This window comes from Panulirus ornatus, chromosome 51 (assembly GCF_036320965.1).
Source record: "Panulirus ornatus isolate Po-2019 chromosome 51, ASM3632096v1, whole genome shotgun sequence".
NCBI classification, from domain to species: domain Eukaryota; kingdom Metazoa; phylum Arthropoda; class Malacostraca; order Decapoda; family Palinuridae; genus Panulirus; species Panulirus ornatus.
Window position 1 is genome coordinate 4,784,016 of NC_092274.1, and position 16,489 is coordinate 4,800,504.

Consider the following 16,489-nt stretch of genomic DNA (forward strand, 5'->3'; position numbering starts at 1 on the left):
AGATCCACTCCCAGATATCTAAAACACTTTACTTCCTCCAGTTTTTCTCCATTCAAACTTACCTCCCGATTGACTTGACCCTCAACCCTACTGTACCTAATAACCTTGCTCTTATTCACATTTACTCTTAACTTTCTTCTTTCACACACTTTACCAAACTCAGTCACCAGCTTCTGCAGTTTCTCACATGAATCAGCCACCAGCGCTGTATCATCAGCGAACAACAACTGACTCACTTCCCAAGCTCTCTCATCCACAACAGACTTCATATTTGCCCCTCTTTCCAAAACTCTTGCATTCACCTCCCTAACAACCCCATCCATAAACAAATTAAACAACCATGGAGACATCACACACTCCTGCCGCAAACCTACTTTCACTGAGAACCAATCACTTTCCTCTCTTCCTACACGTACACATGCCTTACATCCTCGATAAAAACTTTTCACTGCTTCTAACAACTTGCCTCCCACACCATATACTCTTAATACCTTCCACAGAGCATCTCTATCAACTCTATCATATGCCTTCTCCAGATCCATAAATGCTACATACAAATCCATTTGCTTTTCTAAGGATTTCTCACATACATTCTTCAAAGCAAACACCTGATCCACACATCCTCTACCACTTCTGAAACCACACTGCTCTTCCCCAATCTGATGCTCTGTACATGCCTTCACCCTCTCAATCAATACCCTCCCACATTATCTACCAGGAATACTCAACAAACTTATACCTCTGTAATTTGAGCACTCACTCTTATCCCCTTTGCCTTTGTACAATGGCACTATGCACGCATTCCGCCAATCCTCAGGCACCTCACCATGAGTCATACATACATTAAATAACCTTACCAACCAGTCAACAATACAGTCACCCCCTTTTTTAATAAATTCCACTGCAATACCATCCAAACCTGCTGCCTTGCTGGCTTTCATCTTCCGCAAAGCTTTTACTACCTCTTCTCTGTTTACCAAATCATTTTCCCTAACCCTCTCACTTTGCACACCACCTCGACCAAAACACCCTATATATGCCACTCTATCATCGAACACATTCAACAAACCTTCAAAATACTCACTCCATCTCCTTCTCACATCACCACTACTTGTTATCACCTCCCCATTTGCGCCCTTCACTGAAGTTCCCATTTGCTCCCTTGTCTTACGCACTTTATTTACCTCCTTCCAGAACATCTTTTTATTCTCCCTAAAATTTAATGATACTCTCTCACCCCAACTCTCATTTGCCCTCTTTTTCACCTCTTACACCTTTCTCTTGACCTCCTGTCTCTTTCTTTTATACCTCTCCCACTCAATTGCATTTTTTCCCTACAAAAATCGTCCAAATGCCTCTCTCTTCTCTTTCACTAATAATCTTACTTCTTCATCCCACCACTCACTACCCTTTCTAATCAACCCACCTCCCACTCTTCTCATGCCACAAGCATCTTTTGCGCAATCCATCACTGATTCCCTAAATACATCCCATTCCTCCCCCACTCCCCTTACTTCCATTGTTCTCAGCTTTTTCCATTCTGTACTCAGTCTCTCCTGGTACTTCCTCACACAAGTCTCCTTCCCAAGCTCACTTACTCTCACCACCCTCTTCACCACAACATTCACTCTTCTTTTCTGAAAACATACAAACCTTCACCTTAGCCTCCACAAGATAATGATCAGACATCCCTCCAGTTGCACCTCTCAGCACATTAACATCCAAAAGTCTCTCCTTCGCGCGCCTGTCAATTAACACGTAATCCAATAACGCTCTCTGGCCGTCTCTCCTACTTACATACGTATACTTATGTATATCTCGCTTTTTAAACCAGGTATTCCCAATCACCAGTCCTTTTTCAGCACATAAATCTACAAGCTCTTCACCATTTCCATTTACAACACTGAACACTCCTTGTATACCAATTATTCCCTCAACTGCCACATTACTCACCTTTGCATTCAAATCACCCATCACTATAACCCTGTCTCGTGCATCAAAACCACTATATATATATATATATATATATATATATATATATATATATATATATATATATATATATATATATATATATATATTTTTTTTTTTTTTTTCTTTTTTGCTTTGTCGCTGTCTCCCGCGTTTGCGAGGTAGCGCAAGGAAACAGACGAAAGAAATGGCCCAACCCACCCCCATACACATGCCTTGATTCAATCCACTGACAGCACGTCAACCCCGGTATACCACATCGCTCCAATTCACTCTATTCTTTGCCCTCCTTTCACCCTCCTGCATGTTCAGGCCCCGATCACACAAAATCTTTTTCACTCCATCTTTCCACCTCCAATTTGGTCTCCCTCTTCTCCTCGTTCCCTCCACCTCCGACACATATATCCTCTTGGTCAATCTTTCCTCACTCATTCTCTCCATGTGACCAAACCATTTCAAAACACCCTCTTCTGCTCTCTCAACCACGCTCTTTTTATTTCCACACATCTTACGTTACTTACTCGATCAAACCACCTCACACCACACATTGTCCTCAAACATCTCATTTCCAGCACATCCATCCTCCCGCGCACAACTCTATCCATAGTCCACGCCTCGCAACCATACAACATTGTTGGAACCACTATTCCTTCAAACATACCCATTTTTGCTTTCCGAGATAATGTTCTCGACTTCCACACATTCTTCAAGGCTCCCAGAATTTTCGCCCCCTCCCCCACCCTATGATCCACTTCCGCTTCCATGGTTCCATCCGCTGCCAGATCCACTCCCAGATATCTAAAACACTTCACTTCCTCCAGTTTTTCTCCATTCAAACTCACCTCCCAACTGAATTGACCCTCAACCCTACTGTACCTAATAACCTTGCTCTTATTCACATTTACTCTTAACTTTCTTCTTTCACACACTTTACCAAACTCAGTCACCAGCTTCTGCAGTTTCTCACATGAATCAGCCACCAGCGCTGTATCATCAGCGAACAACAACTGACTCACTTCCCAAGCTCTCTCATCCCCAACAGACTTCATACTTGCCCCTCTTTCCAAAACTCTTGCATTCACCTCCCTAACAACCCCATCCATAAACAAATTAAACAACCATGGAGACATCACACACCCCTGCCGCAAACCTACATTCACTGAGAACCAATCACTTTCCTCTCTTCCTACACGTACACATGCCTTACATCATCGATAAAAACTTTTCACTGCTTCTAACAACTTGCCTCCCACACCATATATTCTTAATACCTTCCACAGAGCATCTCTATCAACTCTATCATATGCCTTCTCCAGATCCATAAATGCTACATACAAATCCATTTGCTTTTCTAAGTATTTCTCACATACATTCTTCAAAGCAAACACCTGATCCACACATCTATATATACTTTTTCTTTTTTTTTTAATTTTCCAAAAGAGGGAGCAGAGAATAGGGCCAGGTGAGGATATTCCCTCAAAGGTCCAGTCCTCTGTTCTTAACGCTATCTCGCTAACGCGGGAAATGGCGAATAGTATGAAAGAAAGATATATATTTTCCACACTTCGCGATTTCCCATGTTAGTGAGGAAGCGTTAAGAACAGAGGACTGAGCCTTTGAAGGAAATCCTCACTTGGCTTCCTTCTCTGTTCCTTCTTCCGGAAAATTAAAAATGAGAGGGGAAGATTTCCAGCCCCCCGCTCCCTCCCCACCTTCTACGACACGCAGGGAATACGTGGGAAGTATTCTTTCTCCCCTATTCCCAGGGATATATATATATATATATATATATATATATATATATATATATATATATATATATATATATATATACTTTGCATTCTGATCATTATCAATTATACGAAGCATGCTACCTCACCTGTATGCAGGAACGATTTGACTCTTGTTAGTGGCCATCTATTTAAAATTTCACATTGCTCTGCTATGTTCCCTGTAACCTTGCTTCCCCCCCCCCTTACAGTGTTACCAGCTCAGATGACATAAACATATAAGGTGGGTGGTCACGAACTCATGTGGCTGACTGTACTATGTCTGTATCTATGCTGTCAGTGGATTGAACCAGGGCATGTGAAGCGTCTGGGGTAAACCATGGAAAGTTCTGTGGGGCCTAGATGTGGAAAGGGAGCTGTGATTTCGGTGCATAATTACGTGACAGCTAGAGACTGAGTGTGAACGAATGTGGCCTTTGTTGTCTTTCCCTAGCGCTACCTCAGGCACATGAGGGAGGAGGGGGTTGTTATTTCATATGTGGCAGGGTGGCGATAGGAATGAATAAAGGCAGGCAGTATGTATTATGTACATGTGTATATATGTATATGTCTGTGTTGGAAAGGATCACAATTTTGCGCGTGATCAAGACATTCTTATGAGTCCACGGGACTCATAAGAATATGTCTGTGTGTGTACATACATGTATACGTTGAGATGTATAGGTATGTATATTTGCGTGTGTGGACCTGTAGGTATATACATGTGTATGTGGGTGGGTTGGGCTATTCTTTCGTGTTTCCTTACGCTATCCCGCTAACGCGGGAGACAGTGACAAAGCAAAATAAATGAATAAGAATATATATATATATATATATATATATATATATATATATATATATATATATATATATATATTATCCCTGGGGATAGGGGAGAAAGAATACTTCGCACGTATTCCCTGCGTGTCGTAGAAGGCAATTAAAAGGGAAGGGAGAGGGGTGCTGGAAATCCTTTTTTTTTTTTTTCCAAAAAAAGGAACAGAGAAGGGGGTCAGGTGAGGATATTCCCTCTAAGGCCCAGTCCTCTGTTCTTAACGCTACCTCGCTAATCCGGGAAATGGCGAATAGTATGAAAAAAAAAAAAAAAAAATATATATATATATATATATATATATATATATATATATATATATATATATATATATATCCCTGGGGATAGGGGAGAAAGAATACTTCCCACGTATTCCCTGCGTGTCGTAGAAGGCGACTAAAAGGGGAGGGAGCGGTGGCTAGAAATCCTCCCCTCTCGTTTTTTTTTAATTTTCCAAAGAAGGAACAGAGAAGGGGGCTAGGTGAGGATATTCCCCCAAAGGCCCAGTCCTCTGTTCTCAACGCTACCTCGCTAACGCGGGAAATGGCGAAGTTTGAAAAAAAAAAAATATATATATATATATATATATAAAATATATATATATATATATATATATATATATATATATATATTTTTTTTTTTTTGGAAAGGATCACAATTTCTGCTAGGCCGCCATTTGGTAAACACGTTTACCAAATGGCGTCCTAGCTTCGTCTCTTCGATGTATATCAACTGACTGTTATATTTCTCTCTTGTGTCTCCCCTGATGATGTGATTATTACACAAAAGTGCACTTGGGAACTTTCCGTGTTTCATTTTCCCCGTGGACTCATAAGAATTATATATATATATATATATATATATATATATATATATATATATACCCCAGCCTAAACCAGACACCTATTTGTCGACCTGACATATGGTCAATCAAACCCTTTTGCTCTTCTCTTCCATCATTTCTCATCCATATATACCTGCAGGACTGCTGGCATTCTGTCCACAAGCATACAATCCCTCCTTGTCACACGTGACACCAGTTAACTCACACTAATTCTTCGTAACTCTATATTTTTTCCTACACAGATATATAAATTTGTCATGCCTTCAGGCAGTAGGTAGAAATAGCAGACAGGAGCATTAGCTAGAAAGCAGGAATTAAGTTAAAGTAAAAGGTTGGAACATTAGGTAGAGGTATTTGGTGGGACGTGAGGTACGAGCTTCAGCAAACACTGCTAGAGTCGACCTCTGCCAGTGGCACCAACAGACGAAGAAGCATCACTGGATTTCAGTAGATGTGGAGACCATATTGTCATGGCCACTCCTTTGAGGGAATTCCTAAAAGGACCAGGCATAAGAGATATGGATAAGTGGAAGGGTACACCTGTGGATCAACATGTGCTGAAAAAAAAAAGCTGTAGGAATAAAAAACCCTCAGCACAGACATCCACAACTTAACTTCCATTCTCATTTACTTCAGGCACTTACCATTTACCAACTATCTCGCCAGCTTCACCACATCCCACCTTTGCATTCCTATCGTCCATTACAACCACCTTTCTCTTTCTCAAAACCATTTAGTCCCTCAGATGTCTCCACACACTCTTCATTCTATCCGTACCCTGCACAGTCTTCATATTCACAGGCGCATATACACATACCCATGCATATTTCACAATCACAATCTTTCCTTTCACCAACACTATTATTGATGCATTTCATCCATGTTCAGTCACCCTTCCACACACTTGATATAGCTCATCCTTATCCTTTCTACCTTCCCTAATAATTTCCATTCATTCCCGTTAATACCACTCCTCATTCCATGCCCTCCCATGACATGCATTCATCAATTTCACTCCAGACAACCTGCCCCAGGATATGGGTCCTCCCTAAATCCCAGCACATCCAAACAATGACTTTTTAAAATTCCTCCACAAGCTCCCCTCTTCTCCTCTCCCGTCATCCTAATTACAGTCAGCGATAACATCCACAACTGTTCTTCCCTTTCACTCACCCACAAGGCAGTGCCGTTTCTTAGCCTTTTGTGCATCAGCCTTAACAGGCCACTGGCTTAGGGCAATTGCAGCACAGCGTTTCCCCAATGTTCCTAATTCTTTTTTATGGATTAGGTTCTTCGCAAAGCCATTTGTTAACTGGTTCGCTTTCCTGTTTCAAAAATTCCTTTAATCCCTGACCAAAATGGTCAGGTTAGAGGCCATGGCATCATACCCAAACTCATACGGTTGTGCTCAAGGGTTGTACCGTCGTGCTTAAGGGTTGTACGTTCGTGGTTATGGAGGTCAACATAGTTTGTCCTCTCCATTTGCTGTTCTCTTGACATATCTTTGTTTCCCTAAATATGGTGACCAAGTTGGTCATGTTTACTCCAATTTCTCAATGTAATGCTTTAGATATTTGTCACATCATCACATCTCGACATATACATCATAATGCATACACACAGGTGTTTGATTTTTTTCACAGTATGCATACAACTGTACATACATGCTTGAGAGTATGATTTGCATAGACTCGGACGGCGAGCGTACTGATCGTATATAGAACTGCTTTATATATTTTTGGCCAGTGTATGGAACCAAAGTGGAGCAGAAACAGCTTGGTCAGCAGCAACTCGGGCCAAAGGATGGAAGCGGAGTCCAGCAAGAACTAACTCAGCAGCTGTCATCTGAGAATAAAGAGGAGCTAGATCAAGAACCACTGCATCAACTGGTGCAGGGTTTCGATCTGCCGGAGGAAGAACTACAGCGCCTTGAAGGAGAGGAGGAGGATCGAGAACCACGTCATCAGGAGGATCGAGAACCACATATTCAAGTGTTCAGACCTTCGGATGCAACCAAAGTTGAACAAGAACTACGTCATCATCTGCTCCAAGGATACGATAAACATACTCGGCCGCAACCAACAACGGTGGTCAAATTCAGGATCTCCCTCAAACACTTCGATATGGTATGTACCTATGCTGTGTGGGGTAAGTACTTTGGGGGAGAATACCTCGGGTATCATGGGGGACATGCTTGGGGTGGGCTGGGGGTATGGACCTGGGGTGTCTAGGATAATTTGGGGGTGTCGTGGGTACATGTTTAAGAGGTTTCTAGGGATTCGGTAACTTTAGGAACATCACATAATGGTACATAGTTAAACTGAGGCATAGTTTAAAGTAGAGGGATTGGATTATAAAATTTAGGCTCATTAGCCAACACTGGGGCATCCAAGGCTATTCAGCACTCTTAATATAGATTAGAATATTCTACCTCAGAAATTCATTTTAACACAAAAAATGACCACTTCCAGTTTTGATAGACCAGGAAGAGTAAAACGAAAAGTATAGGAGAAAAATAGCCTACATGTGTTTTGTCTAAGAGCTCAAGCTTGACCTTTGAAGCACGGTTAAAGCTACCAGAGAAAAAATCCTCTCTGCCATAGCTCAAGCCATCATTACTTCACATAAACCCCACCACTGCAGTAAGGTCCATGTAGATCGGTATGATTTTGCGGTAGAGAGGATGAGTTGTTCGTGTTAGATCTTAAGGGAGTCTTTTTTCTTGTCCAATTTGGACAATAATATAAGGAGATGGACACTCCCACAACTCCTGTTTAGGAGTATTGCTACTCCTTCCTTAGTTCTTGTCCTCTTACCAACACCTGCCTTTACTCCCAAGACATTCCCAAATCATTCTTCCTCTTTACCCTTGAACTTGGTCTCACTCAGAGCCAGAACATCCAGATTTTTTCCCTTAAACATACCACCTTTCTTCTCATCTTGGTTACAACCACACACATTTAGATACCCAAAATTTGATCCTTCGAGGAGAATGAACACTACCTGCTTGACTCCTTTTGTTTCTTCTTAGAAAGTGAAATATAATTTCCAGCCCCCCCCCACTTCTGCCTAATTTAGTTGCCTTGTACAACATTATATATATATATATATATATATATATATATATATATATATATATATATATATATATATATATATATATACATGTATATTTTTTCAATTATACTTTGTCACTGTCTCCTGCATTAGTGAGGTAGCACAAGGAAACAGATGAAAGAATGGCCCAACCACATACACATGTATATACATAAACGGCCACACACGCACATATACATACCAATACATTTCAACATATACATACATATACAGATACAGACATACACATATATACACATGTACATATTCATACATGCTGCCTTCATCCATTCCGTTGCCACCCCACCACACATGAAATGGCACCCCCTCCCCTTGCGCATGTGCGAGGTAGCCCTAGGAAAAGACAACAAAGACCGTATTAGCTCACACTCAGTCTCTAGCTGTCATGTGTATTGCACTGAAACCACAGCTCCCTTTCCAAATCCAGGCCCCACAAAACTTTCCATGGTTTACCCCAGGTGCTTCACATGCCCTGCTTCAATCTATTGACAGCACATCAACCCTGGTATACCACAACGTTCCAATTCACTCTATTTCTTGCACTCCTTTCATCCTCCTGTATGTTCAGGCCCCATCGCTCAAAATCTTTTTCACTCCATTCTTCAAACTCTAATTAGATCTCCCACTTCTCCTCGTTCCCTCCACCTCTCTCCTCTTTGTCAATCTTTCCTCACTCATTCTCTCCATGAGACCAAACCATTTCAATACACCCTCTTCTGCTCTCTCAACCACACTCTTTTTATTACCACACATCTCTCTTACCCTTTCATTACTTACTCGATCAAACACCAAACACCACATATTGTGCTCAAACATCTCAGTTCCACACACCACATATTGTCCTCAAACATCTCATTTCCAACACATCCACCCTCCTCCGCACAACCTTGTCTATAGCCCATGCCTTGCAACCATATAACATTGCCGGAACCACTATTCCTTCAAACATACCCATTTTTGCTCTCCGAAATAACATTCTTGCCTTCCACACATTCTTTTTAATACTAGTTGGCCATTTCCTGCATTAATGAAATAGCATTCAAAAACAGATGACTAAGCCTTAGAGGGAAAACTCCTCACTTGGTCCCCTTCTCTATTCCTTTTGGTAAAGTAAAACAGGAGGGGAGGATTTCCAGCCCCCCAGCTTCTGCCCCTTTCACTCGCCTTCAACAACACGCAAGGAATATGTGAAAAGTTATCCCCTGGATATATATTGGGTGTATAGATACCTATATTGGGTGTACATATACATATTTTAATATATATGCACACTTACATTGTATGCATTAAATCTTGTCTTGTTTTCAGGTTGAGGCGGAACAGTCACTCATGGTCGACTCCTGGATAGTTAATGTGAGTTATAGACACCCTTTGTTACCCCAGTAAACTGTAATTGCTATAAATATATAGCCTTAATGAAACACTAGTAAAGTGGTATAATGTTAACTGGGAACAGATAATATGATACTGATTGAAAGGAATAGGCATATAATTGATTTTACCAAAGTAAGATTATCACAAAGGTAATACTGCCAAAAAGATGTTATGTGGTATAATACTGGTACAGAAGGAACTGATAAGGTTAAAGGCACTAATTCATATATGAAGTAAAGATGATAATACCTCTACATGGTAGTGGTGTAGCATCACTGCTATTGTAACACTAGTATAACATGTATACTCAAGTTATATATGACTTATGAAGGTGCTGTACTGGTATAAGACAAGTATACATGATATAGGGTAATTGGAATACAGGCCAGAGTACTGACTATAAGGCTGGTACAGCAAAGCTCAAAGACTCATGGAAGCACAACTGGTATAAAGGGATTAAATCAAACACAATATGAACAGGGTATACCATCCACTAGTATAGGGGTATATCACACCAATACCAAGGTATACCATCTTGCACTGCCAGAGCATACTAACTAACAGAACTGAAGTATACTATTATTTAGTACCAGAATATACCACCCACCAGCACCTAGGTATGCCACCTTGCACTAACAGTATACCACCCTCTAGTACTGGAATATACCACCCATTAGTACCAGAGTATACAACCCAACAGTACCATAGTATACCACCCACCAATATTGGAATATATCACCCACCAGTACCAAAGTATTCCACCCTCTAGTACTAGAATATACCACCCACTCGTACCAGAGTATACCACCCACCAGTACCATAGTATACTACCCACCAATATTGGAATATATCATCTACCAGTACCAGAGTATACCACCCTCTGGTTCCTGACTGTTTCAGAACTGGAATGATCCACGGCTGGGTTGGCATCCTGAAGAGTTCCTCAACATTACCAATCTTTTCTTCCCTTCCGACTCGCTTTGGACACCAGACCTTGAGCTCTACAATAGGTCAGTCTACCCTCCACGTTTTATTCTACACAGTTCCACAGGTCTTCCACTATCTCTACAGTTGTTCTAGGGGGTGTTACAACTTTTGTCTACCCTCTACACTTGTCCTATACTAGTGTCACAGGTCTCCTACTTTATCTGTATTTGTTGTAAGGGTGCCTTCACATTAGCTTAACCTCTACACTTGTTTAGACGCTATCTGTACTTCGTGGATGTGGAATTATACATGTTCTAGACTCTATCTGTTATTCCTCAGTGATATATGTTCTAAACGATCCATCCATTCTTCCTCAGAGATTATACAAGTTTACACCATGTTCTTCCACAGGGATTATATAAGTTCTAGACTCTATCTGTTCTTTCCCAGAATTACCTAAATTCTAAGCAATCTCTTCTTCCATATAGGATCATATGTTCTAGAATATATCTGTTCTTTCACTTTGGATTACACAAATTCTAGACTCTACCTGTTTTTCCCTACTGATTATACAAGTTCTGGACTATCTGTCTGTGTATCCATTGGTGGTTTGGGCTATCTGTCTATGTATCCATTGGCGGTTATACAAGTTCTAGACTGTATTCTTTTCCGGGTGTTTATATAAGTTCTAGAATCTCAGTTTTCTTCAAGATTAATATCAGTTTGAGAATATCTATCTGTTCTTACACAGGGGACTGTATATGTTGTAGACTAATGTTCTTCCCGGGTGATTATATACATTCTAAAGTCTGTATGTTCTTCCATATAGGATTATAAGAGCTTTAGACTGTAACTTTTCTTCTATATTGGATTACATAAATACTAAACCATCTGTTCTTCCACATGGGATTATATCAGTTCTAGATGCTGTCTTTTTTCAATGTGGATTATATAAGGTCCAAACTCTATCTGTTCTTCCACAGGGCATTATATAATTTCTAAACTGTTCTTTCCCAGGTATCATATAATTTCTAGACTATAAAACTTTTAGGGTATCTATCTCTTTTTCCACAGGAGATTATTTAAGTTCTAGACTCTGTTCTTCCCCAAGGGTACTTATAATTTCTAGAATCTATCTGTTCTTACACATGGGATCATGTAAGTTCTGGACTATATATTCTTCCACAAGGGATTTCATAATTTCTAAACTCTAGAACCCATATAAAACATTGGATTGGATTATAGAATTTAAGTTTATAAGCCAAGCACTGGAGTTTCTAAGGCTATTTAGCCCTCTCAGTACAGATTAAAATATTTTATCTTAGAAATTCGTTTTAATAATAAAATATATTCATATGCATATACACATATATACATATACACATGTATAATATATACATTATTACAAATCGTTACTTACAAAAATTTATTTGCTTTAAAAATTTCATTAACCTGTCAATATGACAGTTGGCACCAAGCAATTCATTCATGGACCTGCCATGTAATGAATTTGCTATCCCCTCTTGATTAAAAAGAACACATTCCATTAAAATGTGTTTTATTGTCAAATCAGACTAACAGGTGTGACAACAGGGAACCTGTCTTTCTTCATCTCTTGACGTAAAACAGCTATAGGTAAGATGAGTATTGTCCAGTTCATAAAACCTTGGGAAGATCAGCCTAGAACTTACATAATTCCTTGGGAAGAGCAGATAGAGTTTAAAACATATAATCCCATGACGTAGAAGATATAAGAGTCTTGTACTTTTATAATACCTTGTGGAAGAACAGACAGTGTCTAGAAGTTACATATTTGCTAAGGGAGAACAGTCAGATACCATTACTAACAAGAACTTATGTAATATTTGCATTCTCAGTGCACGTGCTGGGGAGGGGATGCGCATAGGGCAAGCCTTGTTGACGGTGTTCAACAATGGACAAGTTATTTACACCCCTTCAGTCAGACTGCACTTCTCCTGTGTCATGGATCTCACCCTCTGGCCACATGACACTCACAACTGTAGTGCAGTCATCGGTTCCTGGGTCCACGACGGGTTTGCCATCGACCCCCAGCTCATGGACGAGAAGCCAGAGGTCAGCTGGGGTCATGCGCGGGGATGGGTGGTCATTCTAGGGGAAGGGGACGTAAGCCAGAGTCATAGTGGGGGATATGCTTAGTAATTAGGGGATTGATGGTCACTGGGGTTATGCTGGGGTACGAGAGGTCACAAGGGGTACTGGGGAACGAGAGATTATTGCCTATGGAGAGGGACTTATCTGGTGTTATGGGAACATGCCATTCATATTGACCTATAATGTGCTATAGGAAATTAAGCTTTACATAGGCCTACTATGAATGTATTAGTGACCTGCCATATGTCAGATGGTATGTTAATTGTTAACTAATGTTTCTTGTATGATGTTGGCATAGCTAAATATGATGTCACGCGTGGGTGAGGATGGAAGGAACTTAACACGTGGTTCATGGCACTTACTGGATGCTAACCTCACCCGGAATGAAGAAAAGTACGCCTGCTGCCCTGCCCCATATGTAACCATCCAGATCTCCTTGTTGCTCACCCGTTATGCCCCAGCCTATGCCTGGATCATCAAGCTGCCAGCTGTAGGTAAGCTGCTTCTCTTAAGCTGCCAGTGATGGGAACACTGTTCCTTTCAAGCTGCCAGCAGTAGGTAAACTGCTCCTCTCAAGCTGCCAGCAGTAGGTGAACTGCTCCTCTCATGGTGCCAGCAGTAGGTAAGATCTTCCTCTACCTGCCAGACTTTGTTATGGGTCAGCTCCTCCTGTACCTGGTCAAGCACCTGGCTGGTGACAGGTTTATGTTTGATCTGTCAGGCATGGATTTTCACTTGACTGAGGCAGTATGATGGCAGAGTCCTGGGTATCTTAGGATTCCTATTCCTTACCAACAATTTGGACCAGGGTTGGGGAGGATGAGGGGCACACATCCCAAGGTGTGTGTACTAATTCTGGCCCTGCAGCATCCATAGCAGTCTTTCTAATTTTCTTAACATCCCATATTTGGTAAAGGTGTATTCAATATTACTTTATAGGGTATATAATATCACAGATCAATCATTTATAAAACAAATACAGGTAAAAAAATAAAAAACAGCTCATAAGTTAACACTAACATTTGAATGAGTCAGTCACAACCAGCTGATGCACTCAAGGTTTGCCCCATGCATGACAGAGGAACCTACACCAGGATCCACAAGGTGTTAAGTTGGTAATTTTCTTCTGACATGTTAAGTCCTTATCCAAAGACATACTACATATCATTATTTGTTTTTCATGAAACTGTTTTTGTTGGTCGGACCCACACCAAGGCCCTCTAAGCATTAAATGATAATTCCTTCTGACGTATCAACCCAAGGCATTATTGAGACATAATGCACACCTATATAAATTTTCATGAAAATCTGTTTGTATTGGCTTGAAAATGACCCATTTTCTCTGTGTTAATCAATGGGGATGAAAGAAGTTGTTTACTCTTCCAGGACTAAGCTTGCTGACCTTTGTGTTGTTTCTATTGCCACCTGGTGCTGGGGAGAAACTAATCTTTGGTGGCCTCTGCCTTATTCTGGATGTCTTCTTCATTGCCTTCACATCCCATGTGGTTGCCCATGCTCCCTCACACACCCCACTCATAGGTAAGTCCCTTTAAGATATGCTCAAGTAATAGATAAGTCCACATAATGAATTTTATGATGCACATGTTGCCAGATTTGAATGCAACCGACCTCCATTTGGGTGGTGATCTTTTACCAAATGGCATCCCAGCTACATCTCTTCTTTGTATATCAACAGACTGTTATATTTCTCTTTCTTGTATCTCCCCTGATGATGTGATCATTACATGAAAGTACATTTGGGAACTTATTGTGTTTCATTTCCCCATGGATTCGGAAACAGGGCATGTGAGGCATCTGGGGTAAGCCATGGAAAGGTCTGAAGGGCATGGATGTGGATGGGGGCTGTGCTTTCAGTGAATTACACTTGACAGTTATCCCTGGGGATAGGGAAGAAATAATACTTCCCTAGTATTCCCTGCATGTCATAAAAGGCGACTAAAATGGATGGGATCAGGGGCTGGAAATTCTCCCCTCCAGTTTATACTTTTCTAAAAGAAGAAACAGAGAAGGCCAAGTGAGGATTTTCCCTCTTAGGCTCAGTCCTCTGTTCTTGATGCTACCTCGCTAAAATGGGAAATGGTGAATATGTATATACTTTTCTACTGTAACTTGACATTTACTATTTGTAGCAGTTCCTATTCTATATTTAGATGTCCAATACTTTAGAATTACTTTAATTCAATCCTCTATATTACATAAGTCAAGTTAAATCTAATTTTTCATTTTGATTGATTAGTGAAACCTGCATGAGAATTACTATCCTTCTATGCGTTTTTTCTGTATTATGTTTTTTGACTGAAGAGTCTGATTTTACTTCTTACTCAGATGATGATTTCTCCCACAGTTCAACTGGTGAGTAAACAGCTGATGCTAATCATAGCAAGTTTGGTAGTGGTGGCTGTGACAACGAGGTTGGCCAGGGTCCCTCACACCTCTGGTCTCCCAGGTTGTGTCAAGAGGCCCCTTCTACTCCTCTCAACTTGTCTCTGCCTCCAAAACTACAGAAATCTTGTAGGTGTAACAAAACATCTTAATTATTTGTAATAAGTGAATTATTATTTTTTATCTTATCTATAATAATTTGTTGCTGTCTCCCGCGTTAGCGAGGTAGTGCAAGGAAACAGACGAAAGAATGGCCCAGCCCACCCACATACACATGTATATACATAAATGCCCACACATGCCCATATACATACCAATACATTTCAACGTATACATACATCTACATACACAGACATATACATATATACCCATGTACATATTCATACATGCTGCCTTCATCCATTCTACTGCCACCCAGTAAGTGGATTATATCTTTAAATTATTGATTCACAGACTTCATTTTCTTCTGTAGTTTTTAAAATCATTGCACTCAGAAATAATTCTCAAGTTATAGCCAGTGGTGTTACACTTCACACTAGATGCTCTGCTTCATCATCTATTTGTCACACTTCAAACTTACTTGACATTCTGCTTTATTATCTATTTCCACATCAGTCCAATTTACTACATCCCATTTGTGCCTTCAGTCTCCTTACGTTCAGGGCCCAATCACTCAAAATCTTTTTCACTTCATCATTCCATCTCCAATTGGTCTCTCTGTTCTCCTTGTTCCTTTGTCTTTTAGAGCCACTCACTCTCGTGTCTCCCTACTCATACAAATGCCTTACATCCTTGACAAAAACTTTTCACTAATTCTAGCAGCCTTCTTCCCACACCATATATCCTTATGACCTTACACAAGGCATCTCTATCGTCCCTGTCATATGCCTTCTCCAGACCTATAAATGCCACTTACAAATCCATCTGTTTCTATAAATATTTCTCACACATTCTTCAAAGCAAACACCTGACCTACACATCCTCCACCACTTCTGAAACCACACTAATCCTTCCCAATATGATGCTCTGTATATGCTTTCTTCATCTCAATCAGCACCCTCCATAAAACTTACCAGGTACACTTAACAAACTTATACCTTTGTATGCTGAACACTCACC

At 40.5% G+C, this 16,489-nt stretch overlaps 2 protein-coding genes across 2 annotated transcripts in view; one reads left to right on the forward strand and one right to left on the reverse strand.

Moving 5' to 3' along the window:
- Positions 1 to 16,489, reverse strand: part of LOC139764861 (solute carrier family 2, facilitated glucose transporter member 3-like) — a 252,485-nt gene that overhangs the window by 230,099 nt on the left and 5,897 nt on the right. The gene's annotated exons all lie outside the window — the stretch shown is intronic.
- The window catches only part of LOC139764863 (neuronal acetylcholine receptor subunit alpha-5-like), a 41,904-nt gene that overhangs the window by 23,145 nt on the left and 2,270 nt on the right, over positions 1 to 16,489 (forward strand). The window contains exons 3-9 of the mRNA XM_071691882.1: positions 7,163 to 7,542; positions 9,842 to 9,886; positions 10,808 to 10,917; positions 12,712 to 12,928; positions 13,266 to 13,461; positions 14,354 to 14,506; positions 15,333 to 15,499. Of these exons, the coding sequence (XP_071547983.1) occupies positions 7,163 to 7,542; positions 9,842 to 9,886; positions 10,808 to 10,917; positions 12,712 to 12,928; positions 13,266 to 13,461; positions 14,354 to 14,506; positions 15,333 to 15,499 (1,268 nt within the window). The remainder of the gene's footprint in view (positions 1 to 7,162; positions 7,543 to 9,841; positions 9,887 to 10,807; positions 10,918 to 12,711; positions 12,929 to 13,265; positions 13,462 to 14,353; positions 14,507 to 15,332; positions 15,500 to 16,489) is intronic.